This window comes from Oncorhynchus masou, chromosome 10, assembly GCF_036934945.1.
Source record: "Oncorhynchus masou masou isolate Uvic2021 chromosome 10, UVic_Omas_1.1, whole genome shotgun sequence".
Lineage (NCBI taxonomy): Eukaryota > Metazoa > Chordata > Actinopteri > Salmoniformes > Salmonidae > Oncorhynchus > Oncorhynchus masou.
In genome coordinates, this window is record NC_088221.1 from 8393080 (window position 1) to 8408688 (window position 15609).

General features: G+C 40.2%; 1 protein-coding gene across 4 annotated transcripts in view; it reads right to left on the reverse strand.

Annotated features, from left to right (window-relative positions):
* Positions 1-275: 275 nt before the first annotated feature.
* esyt3 (extended synaptotagmin-like protein 3) overlaps positions 276-15609 on the reverse strand; it is a 35821-nt gene continuing 20487 nt past the window's right edge. For 3 of the 4 annotated variants that reach the window (XM_064975747.1, XM_064975746.1, XM_064975745.1), the window contains 7 exons: positions 10021-10170; positions 8962-9305; positions 8270-8368; positions 7281-7412; positions 6950-7055; positions 4880-4929; positions 276-805 (listed from right to left, as the gene is read on the reverse strand). In XM_064975747.1, the coding sequence (XP_064831819.1) occupies positions 766-805; positions 4880-4929; positions 6950-7055; positions 7281-7412; positions 8270-8368; positions 8962-9305; positions 10021-10170 (921 nt within the window). In that variant the 3' untranslated portion in view covers positions 276-765. Of the gene's footprint in view, positions 806-4879; positions 4930-6949; positions 7056-7280; positions 7413-8269; positions 8369-8430; positions 8497-8961; positions 9306-10020; positions 10171-15609 lie in introns of those variants that run through there. The other variant, XR_010456667.1, reaches the window with a different exon arrangement.

The following is a 15609-nucleotide window of genomic DNA, read 5'->3' on the forward strand; positions in this document are numbered from 1 at the left end:
GAGTCAGATTATAGCCATAATCAAATTATTAGTGTGTTAACATACTCACTGTTATTGCACACAGATGGGCTCCATCCATTCATATGTTGCTCTGCATGTGCTCACTGCTCAGTATTTGTCTGTATTGTCATTGTAATTGTTTTTAATAACCTGCCCAGGAACTGCAGTTGAAAATTAGCCGGCTGGCTAAAAAAACTGGCACTTTTACTGAACAGTTTTGATTGATGTCCCTGTAAGAAACGTCCTTGTAAAAATGAACTCAAACTCAATACCAATGCAATCAAGATAGCTTTGTTTTTATTATTTGGAAATTATATTAATTTAAAGCAAATGTGAAACTTGGAAAAGGTATAGTGAATACTTTCACAAGGCACTAGAAAAGTTGATTATATTGCTTTGGTTCGGGAATTTTTTCTATGTTTAAACAAAGAAGATTTAAACCCCATGCCTGTCTTAAAAAAGTAACATTAACATCTACATTCATATAAAGAGCACCCGTATCGTAATTTAAATTTAAAAAATAGTATGTGCAGGTTGGGCATTTTGACTTCTAATAAGTAAAATAACTATTTTAATAGCAAATTAATTGTGCCTTTGAACTTTGGTGTGAATCACAGCACAATTCAGACCCTGAGAGGAATGAACATAGAAGTTGCTATATATATAAATATATTCAAAGTGGCTATATCCACTGCAGTTATCTTTTTATTGAGACCTACACACACCAGCTCCCATTGATGTGGCTGATGAGTAAATGTCTTCCCTCTAGGCGATTTTCTTCAGTCTGGGCAGAGTGAGTTCATACCTGTTGGAGAATATAATGGGAAAATTTCAGATCACAAAGGCCCATATATTTAGATTTAGTGTGATTGACATATACTGAGTATACAAAACATTAAGAATGTCTGCTCTTTCCATGACATAGCTTTCACCTGGATTCACATGGTCAGTCGATGATTTTTTATGGATGTCACTTGTTAAATCCACTTCAATCAGAGTAGATGAAGGGTAGGAGACAGTTTAAAGAATGATATTTAAGCCATGAGACATGGATTGTGTATGTGTGCCATTCAGAGGGTGAATGGGCAAGACAAAAGATTGAAGTGCCTTTGAATGGGGTATCTTAGTAGTTGCTAGGTACACCGGTTTGTGTCAAGAACTCAACAGTTTCCTATCTGAATCAAGAATGGCCCGACATCCAGCCAACTGTGGGAAGCATGTGGGCGCTACAAAGTATTAACTTAAGGGGGCTGAATAATTTTGCACGCCCAATTTTTCAGTTTTTGATTTGTTAAAAAAGTTTGAAATATCCAATAAATGTCGTTCCACTTCATGATTGTGTCCCACTTGTTGTTGATTCTTCACAAAAAAATACAGTTTTATATCTTTATGTTTGAAGCCTGAAATGTGGCAAAAGGTCGCAAAGTTCAAGGGGGCCGAATACTTTCGCAAGGCACTGTATCTTCTGAAGTTCCATAATTTTATGTTCGAAATGGGAAAATAAATCATTTCCTGGAAAGTTTCTGTTTTGGCAACGAGGTTTTCATCAGACAGCGACAACAGTTTCTGAAAATGATTAACATTTGTTTTTAGAACTGTTGACAGTGATTGACACCATAACTAGTTACTGAAGGTTCAATTGCAGGGACAGAGGACACACTAATGATAAAGAGGGAGATCTCTGAGAGAATGAGGCAGGTAGCTTAGTACAACTAGTAGGAGTATGTATACAGTCATGGCCAAAAGTTTTGAGAATGACACAAATATTAATTTTCACAAAGTCTGCTGCCTCAGTTTGTATGATAGCAATTTGCATATACTCCAGAATATTATGATGAGTGATCAGATGAATTGCAATTAATTGCAAAGTCCCTCTTTGCCATGCAAATGAACTGATTTCCAAAAAAACATTTCCACTGCATTTCAGCCCTGTCACAAAAGGACCAGCTGACATCATGTCAGTGATTCTCTCATTAACACAGGTTTTGAATGTTGACGAGGACCAGGCTGGAGATCACTCTGTCATGCTGACTGAGTTCAAATAACAGAATGGAAGATTCAAAAGGAGGGTGTGTTGGAGGAAATTATAGTAGAAATTATGTATACATTACTATTAGAACCATTAAGTTTTAATACTATTATGTTATGGTATGAAATGTATGGATTTTTGGTTAAACTAGGACCGAAAATGTAGGTAAAACAAATTAATTGTCTGTACCTTGCGGGTTTAAGGGAGAAAGGAGGGCATATATCTTTTCAGACAGATAAGAATATTATTTGATGTTCCATTAGTGGAGGAGAAAATGTCTTTTAGACAGATTGGAATGTTTGCTTGAGGGGAGTAGGACACAATCTCCAGAACTGAAGACACTGCGCTATTGTGTGGATCGGAGAGAGTGTGAGAAACTGATGTCATTTTTATCTTCCCTTTAAAATGTAATGTTCTTTGTATTTTAGGTTAGTACTCTCTTGAATTAAACACTGTTACCTGACTTTTAAGACTGGTCTCGATCTATTTCATTCAAAAATGATAAACTTACAACTTATTATGAAATAGATAGAGTGTGAATTTCCCCTTCATCTCAAAACATAGGAATTTAGAATTCCTCTATCAGGGTGGTTCTTGGAATCATTGTTATTCCTCTGTCAACCATGGTTACCTGCAAGGAAACACAAAAAGGGCTTCACAGGCACGGATATTGCTGCCAGTAAGATTGCACCTAAATCAACCATTTACCAGATCATCAAGAACTTCAAGGAGAGCGGTTCAATTGTTGTGAAGAAGGCTTCAGGGCACCCAAGAAAGTCCAGCAAGCGCCAGGACCGTCTCCTGAAGTTGATTCAACTGCGGGATAGGGGCACCACCAGTACAGAGCTTGCTCAGGAATGGCAGCAGGCAGGTGTGAGTGTATCTGCACGCATAGTGAGGCAAAGACTTTTGGAGGATGGCCTGTTGTCAAGAAGGGCAGCCAAGAACTTCTCTCCAGGAATAACATCAGAGAGACTGATATTCTGCAAAAGGTACAGGGATTGGACTACTGAGGACTGGGGTAAAGTCATATTCTCTGATGTATCCCCTTTCCGATTGTTTGGGGCATCCGGAAAAAAGCTTGTCCGGAGAAAAGAATGTGAGCGCTACCATCAGTCCTGTGTCATGTCAACAGTAAAAGCATTCTGAGACCATTCATGGGTTGGGTTGTTTCTCAGCCAAGGGAGTGAGCTCACTCACAATTTGAATAGCCATGAATAAAGAATGGTAGCACATCCTCCGAGAGCAATTTATCCCAACCATCCAGGAACAGTTTGGTGACAAGCAATGCATTTTCCAGCATGATGGAGCACCTTGCCATAAGGCAAAAGTGATAACTAAGTGCCTCAGGGAACAAAACATCAATATTTTGGGTCCATGGCCAGGAAACTCCCCAGACCTTAATCCCATTGAGAACTTGTGGTCAATCCTCAAGAGGCAGCTGGACAAACAAAACCCCACAAATTCTGACAAACTCCAAGCATTGATTATGCAAGAATGTGCTGCTATCAGTTAATTGACAGCATGCCAGGGTGGATTGCAGAGGTCTTGAAGGGTCAACACTGCAATATTGAATATTGAATAAAAAATATTGAGTATTGAGGGTCAACACTGCAAATATTGACTCTTTGCATCAACTTCATGTAATTGTCAATAAAAGACTTTGACACTTATGAAATGCTTGTAATTATACTTCAGTTACTATTACATAGTAACATCTGACAAAAATATCTAAAGACACTGAAGCAGCAAACTTTGTGGAAATGAATATTTGTGTCATTCTCAAAACTTTTGGCCATGAGAGGACTCCCATACACACAATTTATTGATTGTCAATGTTTCGGTTAGTAGCCATCAAGACAGTCAACAGAAATGTTGACAAACATCAGCAAAGACTGTGTATAGGTCCTGTGGTTATGAGTCATCTTTTATGATGAACTGAATTTTTATGGGCTGTTATTCCCAGAACCACAAGCAAGAGAGACAGGGTGGTAATTGTGCATATTTACCTTTACCGACTATGTTCTGAATTCTTTAGCCAGCATATTTTACTTTTTTTTCTCTTCTTAACCATACAAAACATACATATACAAACAACAGCATTGCATGCTGTTTTGGGGTTTTAGGCTGCGTTTCTGTACAGCACTTTGTGACATCAGCTGATGTATTTATAAAGCCCTTATTACATTTCATTGATTGAACAGCATACAGACGCACACACACATCCACACCATCAACCCTGCCCAGACCCACCAACCATCACTCACCGCCACATGGCCTACAACTGCACAATTTCGTTTCTCTCTGTCGCAGTTGACCTTTCTATTGTGTTAACAATGGAGGATTGGTTGATTTACAGTTACTTATACATTTTTCCAAGACGATTGACGAGAATTGTCCAAACCATGAGGGTATCTTACTGCACCCTCATATGCCATGTCTTGAAATATGCAGACAGATGGATTAAAAGTACATTTACATTGCAATCCTTCTGCCAGCCAACTTTCTAACTCTGCCCATAACTTTTGGACATTATAGCGTTCCCAGAAGGCAATATCAACAGCCCACACACATTCATTCAATCACAGTTTTAGAAAAAGTATGACATTGTCATGAATGTGAGTCCAACCCTTCCTCTCCAATGCTGACCTATCAGGTTACTGGATATACCTCAAGACTCCAGGTGCTACACTGCCTCCTTTAGAAGAGAAGAAGCACTCAATTGCAGAGCTAAGGGATCAGTCCCTTTATAGTACAGAAAATGTTGACCACACCATTAGATGAATAGAGAAGGAGGAAATGGAGACTGCTCCAATTATAGAAAAGAAGAAGATGAGGTTCCTTGCTTACCATTCTGTGAAACCTTTTACCAGATCCATCTGAGAAAGATCTATTAGTACCTGTGGACAAAATGAACAGCAGATCTGTTAATACACTCAACAAGATTTGCCTAGATTTATAAAAACACAAGATATCGCAATTTTAAAACAATTTAAAAACCTTTTGAAGAATCCTGTCGGAAAATGTTAACAGTACAATGTATATTCCTAAAACAAATTCAATATGATACGGTTGCTGCTTCCTGTTATGATTTTTTTTATTTATAGCCAAGTGGCAAACACTGGTTCAGCATAATCAATATGCTGAAGGCCAAGACATACAAATTGCACCTCCCCCCCATACACACGTAACACGTGTTCAGATGTACTACTGTAGTAAAATACAGTATTTAGTAAAATTCTTTTAAAACTGCTCGCACACCAATATTTACCAAGTGGTCACTCTAGACTGGAATTGATTAGCTTGTCCTACTGTTCTACTGATAACTGTTGGAGGAAATTATAGTTGAAATGATTAATTATGTATACATTTTTATTAGAACCATTAAGTTTTAATACTGTTATGGTATGAAATGTATGGGTTTTTGGTTAAACTAGGACTGAAAATGTAGGTAAAACGAATGAATTGTCTGTTCCTTGCGGGGTTTAAGGGAGAAGGAGGGTATATCTCTTTAGACAGATAAGAATGTTCTTTGATGTTCCATTAGTGGAGGAGAGTATGTCTTTCAGACAGATTGGAATGTTTGCTTTATGAGGTGAGTAGAAGACAATCTCCAGACCTGAAGACACTGCGCTATTGTGTGGATCGGAGAGAGTGTGAGAACTGATGACGTCATTTTTATCTTCTCTTTAAAATGTAATGTTCTTTGTGTTTTGGGCCAGTACTCATCAAGAATAAATGCTGAACTTGTTTTTAAGACTGGTCTCTTGCCATTTCATGCAAATGATAAACTTACAACTTATTATGAAATAGATAGTGTGAATTTGGAGGAGCTCCGTGGACCCTTTTTGTCCAGAACTAATTTAGCCATTCACTGTAGCCATTGGCACTCTGTAGAGCTGCTATTTTCTTGGGTTTTCTCATGTTAATTAACTTGAGACATTGCTGGATTACTCATTATACTAATTTAGTCAAATTTAAATCAACAAATTTGATAGTCAGTTTAAAAAGGTTAACCTCTACAGGATTGGTGGTTAATGCAATTAGCATGAGGTTGTAAGTAACAAGAAAATTTCCCAGGACATTGGTAGAAAGCTTAAAATCTTGTTAATCTAACTGCACTGTCCAATTTACAGTAGCTATTACAGTGAAAGGATACCATGCTATTGTTTTAGGAGTGAGCACAGTTAGGAATTAGAAAAGTTATTAATAAACCGATTAGGCACATTTGGGAAGTCTTGATACAGCATTTTGAACATAAATGCAATGGTTCACTGGATCAGTCTAAAACTTTGCACAACAAACTGCTGCCATCTAGTGGCAAATATCTAAATTGCACCTGGGCTGGAATAATACATTATGGCCACTCTCTTGCATTTCAAAGATGAAAAAAACTTTTTGTATGTGTTATATTCTGCTACATTCATTTCACATTTCCACAAACTTCAAAGTGTTTCCTTCCAAATGGTAACAAGAATATACATATCATTTGCTTCAGGTCCTGAGCTACAGGCATCCTTAAGCAATCGATTTTGTGTAATCTTGATGACTATAAACTTTTATACTATCCTCATCTGAGGTAAAAGGAATGTGTATTTCCTGTAAATAGTGTGTGGTGAAAACGTTAGTCGGTGTAATGTAGTAAAACATTCTTTCCGGCATAGGGGAATTAGCGTAATATGAAATAATTCAATGTCAAAATATTTATATATTTTGATTTAGGATGATAGTGAATGAAGCACACTCACAGATTATTTACAACAATTGCATATATGTATTACTAATTTAATAATGGAAAAAGTTTAATAATGCTTCTAAACACAGATTAGACTAAACTCTTGACTAGAGCTTCCATAGTGACAGCAGCCTAAACCTAAACCTCCCTACTAAACCTCCTAAACCTCCCTAATTGCTACCTACCATTCCAATTTCTTTCCTCTCCCGCGTGTGGAACATGCGGTTGTTTTTGACCGCCACGTCCAGCTTCCTAGTCCCCGCTTCCTCCAGGGACATGTCAAACTCAAACCTGAGAGATGTAAAAACAACATGTTTGTCAGAGACTCGCATTCAGAAGGGTGCACAGAATGTATTTCTTAAATTGAGTTTAGATGGAATTGGCCTTATGTTCATAAACCTGGAATCGAAACTCATATGCAATTTCACTATGCTCGGAGAAGCAGCTTGGATTCCAGGCTACCTATGGACACAAAAATGAATGCCCTCTGGTGGTCAAAGGAGGTAAGGCCCTTACTTCTCATTGAAGACAGGAGTCACCGTCTTCTTCTTCACCTGTGTTCTCATGCGATGCTTCCAGGACTGGTCGGGGAGGAGGTAAAGGCGGACGTAAGCATCTGAGCCGTCCTTGCTGCAGGCAAACAAGTTCCTGTGGAGTAAAGAGCAAAAATAGTAAGGCTTGGGTGAGAAGGACCTAGCAGAGTATGGCTCTATATGAAGGAACCAAGTGAAGAGAAGGACGTAGGGCTGAGAACATGTTCTATTCTGAATGTCTGCTCGTCCTCAGGAGTGCCATTCTAAACAACGTTAAGCGTTTTCAATTGTATTACAAAGTAAAGATCATAACACGTTTACACAATGGACTGGGTGCTAACGGTGATTTGGAAATACATGTCCATATGAGTGTACAGCATATCAGTATGTTTGTATCCATCAAGATATGAGATGAGTGAATAAGTGTGTGTGTGTGTGGGGCCATGTACAGATCTTTGGAGGGGCAGGTGGTCAAAGTGGAAAAAAAGTTTGTTCTGCTGCTGACATCTGCATTGTATGCCTACTTAAAAACAGTCAAATTGAATCCTTCTCTGTCCGTGACCGTGAAAGACGACATAAAATTTAAAAAGTACCCCGTGTGCCACTACTCATACTAGCACTAGGCGCCGGTAGCTTCTGCTTGTGCAGCAGCAGCAGGAGGACAAGTGCAGTGTGCGCGCCAGAGTTTTTCAAGATACATTTTATTTATTTATTTATTATTAGCTAGTTTCATGGGGAATTAATTGCAGAACAGGAGAGAAAAGAGACTAAAAGAAAAATAATATTTTTTATTTATTTTTTAAACACTACCAATCTGAAAAGGCACTTTCCTCATAGGAGGGCAAAAGGTCAGATGCTCAGACACCCCTAGAACCATATCCGTGCACGTGCCTGAGTGTGGAGTGTGATAAAGACAGTACACAGATAGAGTGGGGATGTGTGGCATGATAGTAGGTTTCCCAGGCACAGTACCTGCAGGAGTTGACCAGGATGATGAGACGGCTCCTCAGGGTGACATAGCGCACTGTCAGCTGTATCTCCCCAAAGGTCCCCTGGTGGTTCATGATGTAGCTGGAGTCATTGTTAAAGGGACATTACACATCAAAATCACATTTTGCCAGATGTTTTCAGACCTCAAAAGTAGTCTTCTGTCAAGATCCCAGGCCATCTGTTTTGTAGATCCAGCAATATCCCACATTCTACAAATGAATGGAAAAGATAAGCACCATGTAATTTCCAGTGCTCATCTTTTCATTCATTTGGACTGCTTCTGTACAAAGTTAGGACCTAAGACTCAACAATATGTTTGAGTTAGTCTACACCAGATGAGAAACTTTCCAGAATCAAACAAGCACAGATGAGGTGTGACTCTAAAATGGCAATACTTTATTTTTAGTGTACAAAGTCAGGACTCATCACTGAGTATATATATAAAAACAAACAATATACACAAATAAGACTGTTTGAATCTTAAGCCATTTTTTTCAATATTATACGAAACTACCAACCAATGACCCCAACTGTGGTGCATTCATTAGTGTGCACCATAGCAAAGTGTAGAAAAACATTTTGCAACGATAACCAATATTTTTTTTATGTTAATCTCTTTCCGTTTCGGCCCATTTGGATCCTAATGAACTGTTGATAATAAGTTAGTGACTCACTCAGGATAGGGGGCCCCTTCAGTCAAGTCAAAACGGGATGAGGCGATGGAGTTCTCCGACAGGAGGCTTTGGGAGTCGAAGCGTCGAATGTGTGCTGGGGTGGAAGGGACTGTCCTCCGGCCGTCGGCGGCCAGGAAAGACCCGTGGCGGTCGTGCACGTAATCTCCATGGAACCTATTGGTGGAACTGTCCAGAGCTGCAGCAGTAGGGGTGGTGTAAAATGAGGGGGACGGGGAGGGAGAAGGAGTAGGAGATGTGGTGGGTGGGTTTTGTAAGGGCTGGGGCTGAGGATGAGGTGGAGGATTGAGAATGACCTTTGGTTCTGGTTTCTCTAGGGTCAAGATCTGTGTTTGAATAGAGGGTAGGGACAATGTCAAGGACACTAAAAGGCAGACAGTAAAAATACGGCTATTCGCCACTTACAGCTAGATAGTGTACAGCTCGCAATAGCCCTGTCACATTAGCACATCTCTCGTCAACCACTGTTAAAGCTGAAATCCACATAAGGTGAAACAGCACCACTGTTCACCGCAGCACATCTATTATTGTTTTTGTTTGTTGATGAAAAAGAGGAGGATCATCCAGCATCGTGGTAATTTTTTTTATAAATGCAGTACATACTCTGCTTTTCTAGCACGCATGCAATGATGTCCGAGGCAAAAATAAATACAAAAATTGCTCGTTGTTTCAAGTAACTTCTTTGTTGTAATATCGCAAACGGACGTGGCAATCAAATCTAGCCCAATCCCTATAATTTGAACCAAATAAAAAAAGTTAATCTGCAACAGAAGTGACCTGCAAGTCACTGTTCTAGCTCAAACAAGTCCAAATAATAATTGCAGACCACAATATCCAGCTGACGCCCAACCCAACTTGACACAAATCAAAGACACTGGTCTGAGAACAGATTTACATACATCACACCTAACCATTCCATGTGAGACTATAGGGCACCAATCCAGTCTAAGCCTGCAACACGGATCCAGTCTCACCTCACATTTCGCCCCATTTACCCAACCCCTGAAGAAGAACACTGATATGTGAGCAGTTTTCCCTCACCCTGAGAGTGGCCTTCATCTTGATCTGGCTGTTGGCCCCAGAGCGCTCCAGCAGAAAGCGCTGGTCCAAGGTCATATCTGACGTGTTGAGGAGCCGGCTGAGGGGCACATTGAGTGTGCCTAGTAACGTCTTCTTATCGTGCTCTTTGACCTGTATAGAAATATAATTATACTTTTGTCATTGTACTTTTATGGCCATAAGACACAGTGGCACTCTCACACACAGAAACAAAGGATCAAATCTCATTCCATGTGCTATTTACATTGTGATACGAGCATATAATTACCTGAGTAGCCTACATGGGTTAGAGCGGTATGGAAAAATATCAAACATTCAGTATCGATCTAAATATTTTCCTCATCCAGAATTATTTTTGTTTTAAAAACAATCCCATCACTGATTACAATGGTAATTGTGTACTTTATTTCTGTTTCTACAGTGCCTTCAGAAAGTATTCACACCCCTTGAATTTTCCACATTTTTGGTGTGTCTGAATTTAAAATGGATTAAATTTAGATGTCATCACTGGTCTACACACAATAGCCCATAATGTCAAATTAATTACAAATAAAAAGCTGAAATGTCTTGAGTCAGAAGGTATTCAAGCCCTTTGTATGGAAAGCCTAAATAGGTTTAGGAGTAAAATTTGCTTTAAACTTCTTATGGCTTGGGGGCAGTAATTCGACGTCTGAATGAGAAGCGTGCCCAAAGTAAACTGCATGTTACTCAGGCCCAGAAGCTGGGATATGCATATGTTTGTAGATTTGGATAGAAAACACGCTAAAAAGTTTCCAAAACTGTAAAAATAATTTCTTTGAGTGTAACAGAACTGATAAGGCAGGCAAAAACTGAGGAAAATCCATCCAGGGAGTGGGATTTTTTTACGTGGGTAGTTTTCAATTGAAAGCCTAAAGATTATCTAATGGGTGAGGACCCAGATTGTAGTTCCTATGGCTTCCATTAGATGCCAACAGTCTTCAGATATTGTTTCGGGCTTGTTTTCTGAAAAATGAAGAAGAATGAGACCTTTCTGTCAGTGGACTGTAGAATCATGCAGTGCTGGTTTGTGAGCGTGACCGAGTGCGCGCCCTTCGTTGTTTTTCCTTTCTATTGAATAAGCTGTTGTCCGGTTGAAATATTATCGATTATTTAGACAATTGACAACCGGAGGATGAACTATAAACATCGTTTGACATGTTTCGACAAACTTTACCACTAATATTAGGATGCATTTGTCTACATGCTTTGACCGCCTTTGAGCCAGTGGATTACTGAACAACAAAACTGAGTTTTTGGGACATAAAGAGGGACTTTATCGAACAAAACAAACATTTATTGTGTAGCTGGGACTCTTGTGACTGCAACCATATGAAGATCTTCAAAAGGTATGTGATTCATTTTATCGCTATTTCTGACTTTCGTAATTCCTGTACTTGGTTGTAAAATGTTTGTATGCTTTTGAAGCGGGGAGCTGTCCTCAGATAATCACATGGTACGCTTTCGCCGTAAAGCCTTTTTGAAATCTGACAAAGCGGCTGGATTAACAAGTAGTAAAATCTTTAAGCCGATGTCTAACACTTGTATTTTTTATGAATGTTTATTATGACTATTTCAGTATTTTGAATTTGATGCTCTGCAATTTCACCGGATGTTGTTGAGGTGGGTCGCTAGCGGAATGCCTGCGCCAGAAAGGTTAACAAGTCACGTAATAATCTAGATGGATTTACTCTGTGTGCAATAATCGTGCTTGAAATTATTTTTGAATGACTACCTCATCTCTGTACACCACACATATACAGTGGGGCAAAAAAATATTTAGTCAGCCACCAATTGTGCATGTTCTCCCACTTAAAAAGATGAGAGAGGCCTGTAATTTTCATCATAGGTACACTTCAACTATGACAGTCAAAATGAGAAAACAATTCCAGAAAATCACATTGTAGGAATTTTAAGGAATGTATTTGCAAATTATGGTGGAAAATAAGTATTTGGTCAATAACAAAAGTTTATCTCAATACCCTTTGTTGGCAATGACAGAAGTCAAACGTTTTCTGTAAGTCTTCACAAGGTTTTCCCACACTGTTGCTGGTATTTTGGCCCATTCCTCCATGCAGATCTCCTCTAGAGCAGTGATGTTTTGGGGCTGTTGCTGGGCAACATGGACTTTCAACTCCCTCCAAAGATTTTCTATGGGGTTGAGATCTGGAGACTGGCTAGGCCACTCCAGGACCTTGAAATGCTTCTTACGAAGCTACTCCTTCGTTGCCCGGGCGGTGTGTTTGGGATCATTGTCATGCTGAAAGACCCAGTCACGTTTCATCTTCAATGCCCTTGCTGATGGAAGGAGGTTTTCACTCAAAATCTCACGATACATGGCCCCATTCACTCTTCCTTTTCACAGATCAGTTGTCCTGGTCCCTTTGCAGAAAAAAAGCCCCAAAGCATGATGTTTCCACCCCCATGCTTCACAGTAGGTATGGTGTTCTTTGGATGCAACTCAGGGGGACACGTCGGGCACTGCAGGATTTGAGTCCCTGGCGGCGTAGTGTGTTACTGATGGTAGGCTTTGTTACTTTGGTCCCAGCTCTCTGCAGGTCATTCACTAGGTCCCCCCGTGTGGTTCTGGGATTTTTGCTGACCGTTCTTGTGATCATTTTGACCCCACGGGGTGAGATCTTGCGTGGAGCCCCAGATCAAGGGAGATTATCAGTGGTCTTGTATGTCTTCCATTTCCTAATAAATGCTCCCACAGTTGATTTCTTCAAACCAAGCTGCTTACCTATTGCTGATTCAGTCTTCCCAGCCCGGTGCAGGTCTACAATTTTGTTTCTGGTGTCCTTTGACAGCTCTTTGGTCTTGGCCATAGTGGAGTTTGGAGTGTGACTGTTTGAGGTTGTAGACAGGTGTTTTTTATATTGATAACAAGTTCAAACAGGTGCCATTAATACAGGTAACGAGTGGAGGACAGAGGAGCCTCTTAAAGAAGAACTGAATTGGTTGAATTAATTCTGAAAATGTGTTTTGTTAGATGTTTTGAATCTGCAAAAGTGGTTCCAGACAAACTCCCTGAGTCAATACATGTTATTACAATGCAGTTATTACAGCTGTGAGTCTCTAGCTAAATTTCTAAGAGCTTTGCACACCTGGATTATTTAACATTTTCCCATTTTATTATTTTCAAAATTTGTCAAGCTCTTTCAAATTGGTTGTTACTCATTGCTAAACAGCCATTTTCAGACAACACAAAAGATTCCATGATGCCCTTCCAGACTCCCTCTGCCTACCCAAGGACGTCAGAGGACAGAAAATCAGTTAACCACCTAACTGAGGAACTCAATTTAACCTTGCGCAATACCCTAGATGCAGGTTTACCCCTAAAAACAAAAAACATTTCTAAGAAGAAACTAGCTCTCTGGTATACAGAAAATACCCGAGCTCTGAAGCAAGCTTCCAGAAAATTGGAACGGAAATGGCGCCACACCAAACTGGAAGTCTTCCGACTAGCTTGGAAAGACAGTACCGTGCAGTCTCGAAGAGCCTTTTTTTTCTCCAACATAATTGAGGAAAATAAGAACAATCTTAAATGTATTTTTGATACTGTCGCAAAGCTAACTTAAAAGCAGCATTCCCCAAGTGAGGATGGCTTTCACTTCAGCAGTAATAAATTCATGAACTTCTTTGAGGAAAAGATCATGATTATTAGAAAGCAACTCACTGCCTTCCTGAAGACAAACAATGTATACGAAATGCATCAGTCTGGTTTTAGACCCCATCATAGCACTGAGACTGTACTTGTGAAGGTGGTAAATGACCTTTTAATGGCATCAGACTGAGGCTCTGCATCTGTCCTCATGCTCATAGACCTTAGTGATGCTTTTGATACCATCGATCTCCACATTCTTTTGGAGAGATTAGAAACCGGAATTGGTCTACACGGACAAGTTCTGGCCAGGTTTAGATCTTATCTGTCGGAAGGATATCAGTTTGTCTCTGTGAATGGTTTGCAGGCCTCCTAATTGTCCCTAGTATTTCTAAGCAAACAGCTGGAGGCAGGGCTTTCTCCTATAGAGCTCAATTTTTGTGGAATGGTCTTGCTACCCATGTGAGAGACGCAAACTCGGTCTCAACCTTTAAGTCTTTACTGAAGACTCATCTCTTCAGTGGTTCATATGATTGAGTGTATTCTGGCTCAGGAATGTGAAGGTGAACGGAAAGGCTCTGTAGCATCGAACCGCCCTTGCTGTCTCTGCCTGGCCAGTTCCCCTCTTTCCACGGGCATTCTCAGCCTTATTACAGGGGCTTAGTCACTGGATTACTGGTGCTCTTTCATGCAGTCCCTCGGAGGGGTGTCCCTTGGAGGGGTGAGTCACTGATGTGATATTCCTGTCTGGGTTGGCGCCCCCCCTTGGGTTGTGCCGTGGCGGAGATCTTTGTGGGCTATACTCGGCCTTGTCCCAGGATGGTAAGTTGGTGGTTGAAGATATCCCTCTAATGGTGTGGGGGCTGTGCTTTGACGAAGTGGGTGGGGTTATATCCTTCCTGTTTGGCCCTGTCCGGGGGTATCATTGGATGGGGCCACAGTGTCTCCTGACCCCTCCTGTCTCAGCCTCCAGTATTTATGCTGCAGTAGTTTGTGTCGGGGGCTAGGGTCAGTTTCTTATACCTGGAGTACTTCTCCTGTCTTATCCGGTGTCCTGTGTGAATTGAAGTATGCTCTCTCTAATTCTCTCTTTCTTTCGCTCTCTCGGAGGACCTGAGCCCTAGGACCATGCCTCAGGACTACCTGGCATGATGAGTCCTTGCTGTCCCCAGTCCACCTGGCGATGCTGCTGCTCCAGTTTCAACTGTTCTGCCTACGGCTTTGGAATCCTGACCTGTTCACTGGACGTGCTACCTGTCCCAGACCTATTATTTGACCATGCTGGTCATTTATGAACATCTTGGCCATGTTCTGTTATAATCTCCACCTGGCACAGCCAGAAGAGGACTGGCCAACCCTCATAGCCTGGTTCCTCTAGGTTTCTTCCTTGGTTTTGGCCTTTCTAGGGAGTTTTTCCTAGCCAACGTGCTTCAACACCTGCATTGCTTGCTGTTTGGGGTTTTAGGCTGGGTTTCTGTACAGCACTTTGAGATATCAGCTGATGTACGAAGGGCTATATAAATACATTTGATTTGAGTTACTATTCCTCTTTTAATAACATTTTTAAAAAGCTCATCTCCATTGCTATGGAATTAAAATACACAACTTATATAACAATGTTAATAAAATGTTACTCAAGTTATTACATTGTTAATCAAAGAGGCATAAGTCACTTGCAAACAAAATATGAATTTTAAGTATCCAAGTAAGGAAATATCCAAACTTGCCTTGTTGAAAATCGACAACAGCCAAGGTACAGGTGGAAAATAATGTTAATTTTTATTGAGAGTAAACTATCCCTTTAAAATTGGTACATTTGTTTGAAACAAGACACGTTATCTGTACGTGTGTGTAGTTCGAGGAGTAAATCTCATTGGTTGGTTTGATAATCTACTAGTTTAACTAATCTTAGTTGAAGGTGGAAAATCCAAATGTTTCCGAAAAGTAGT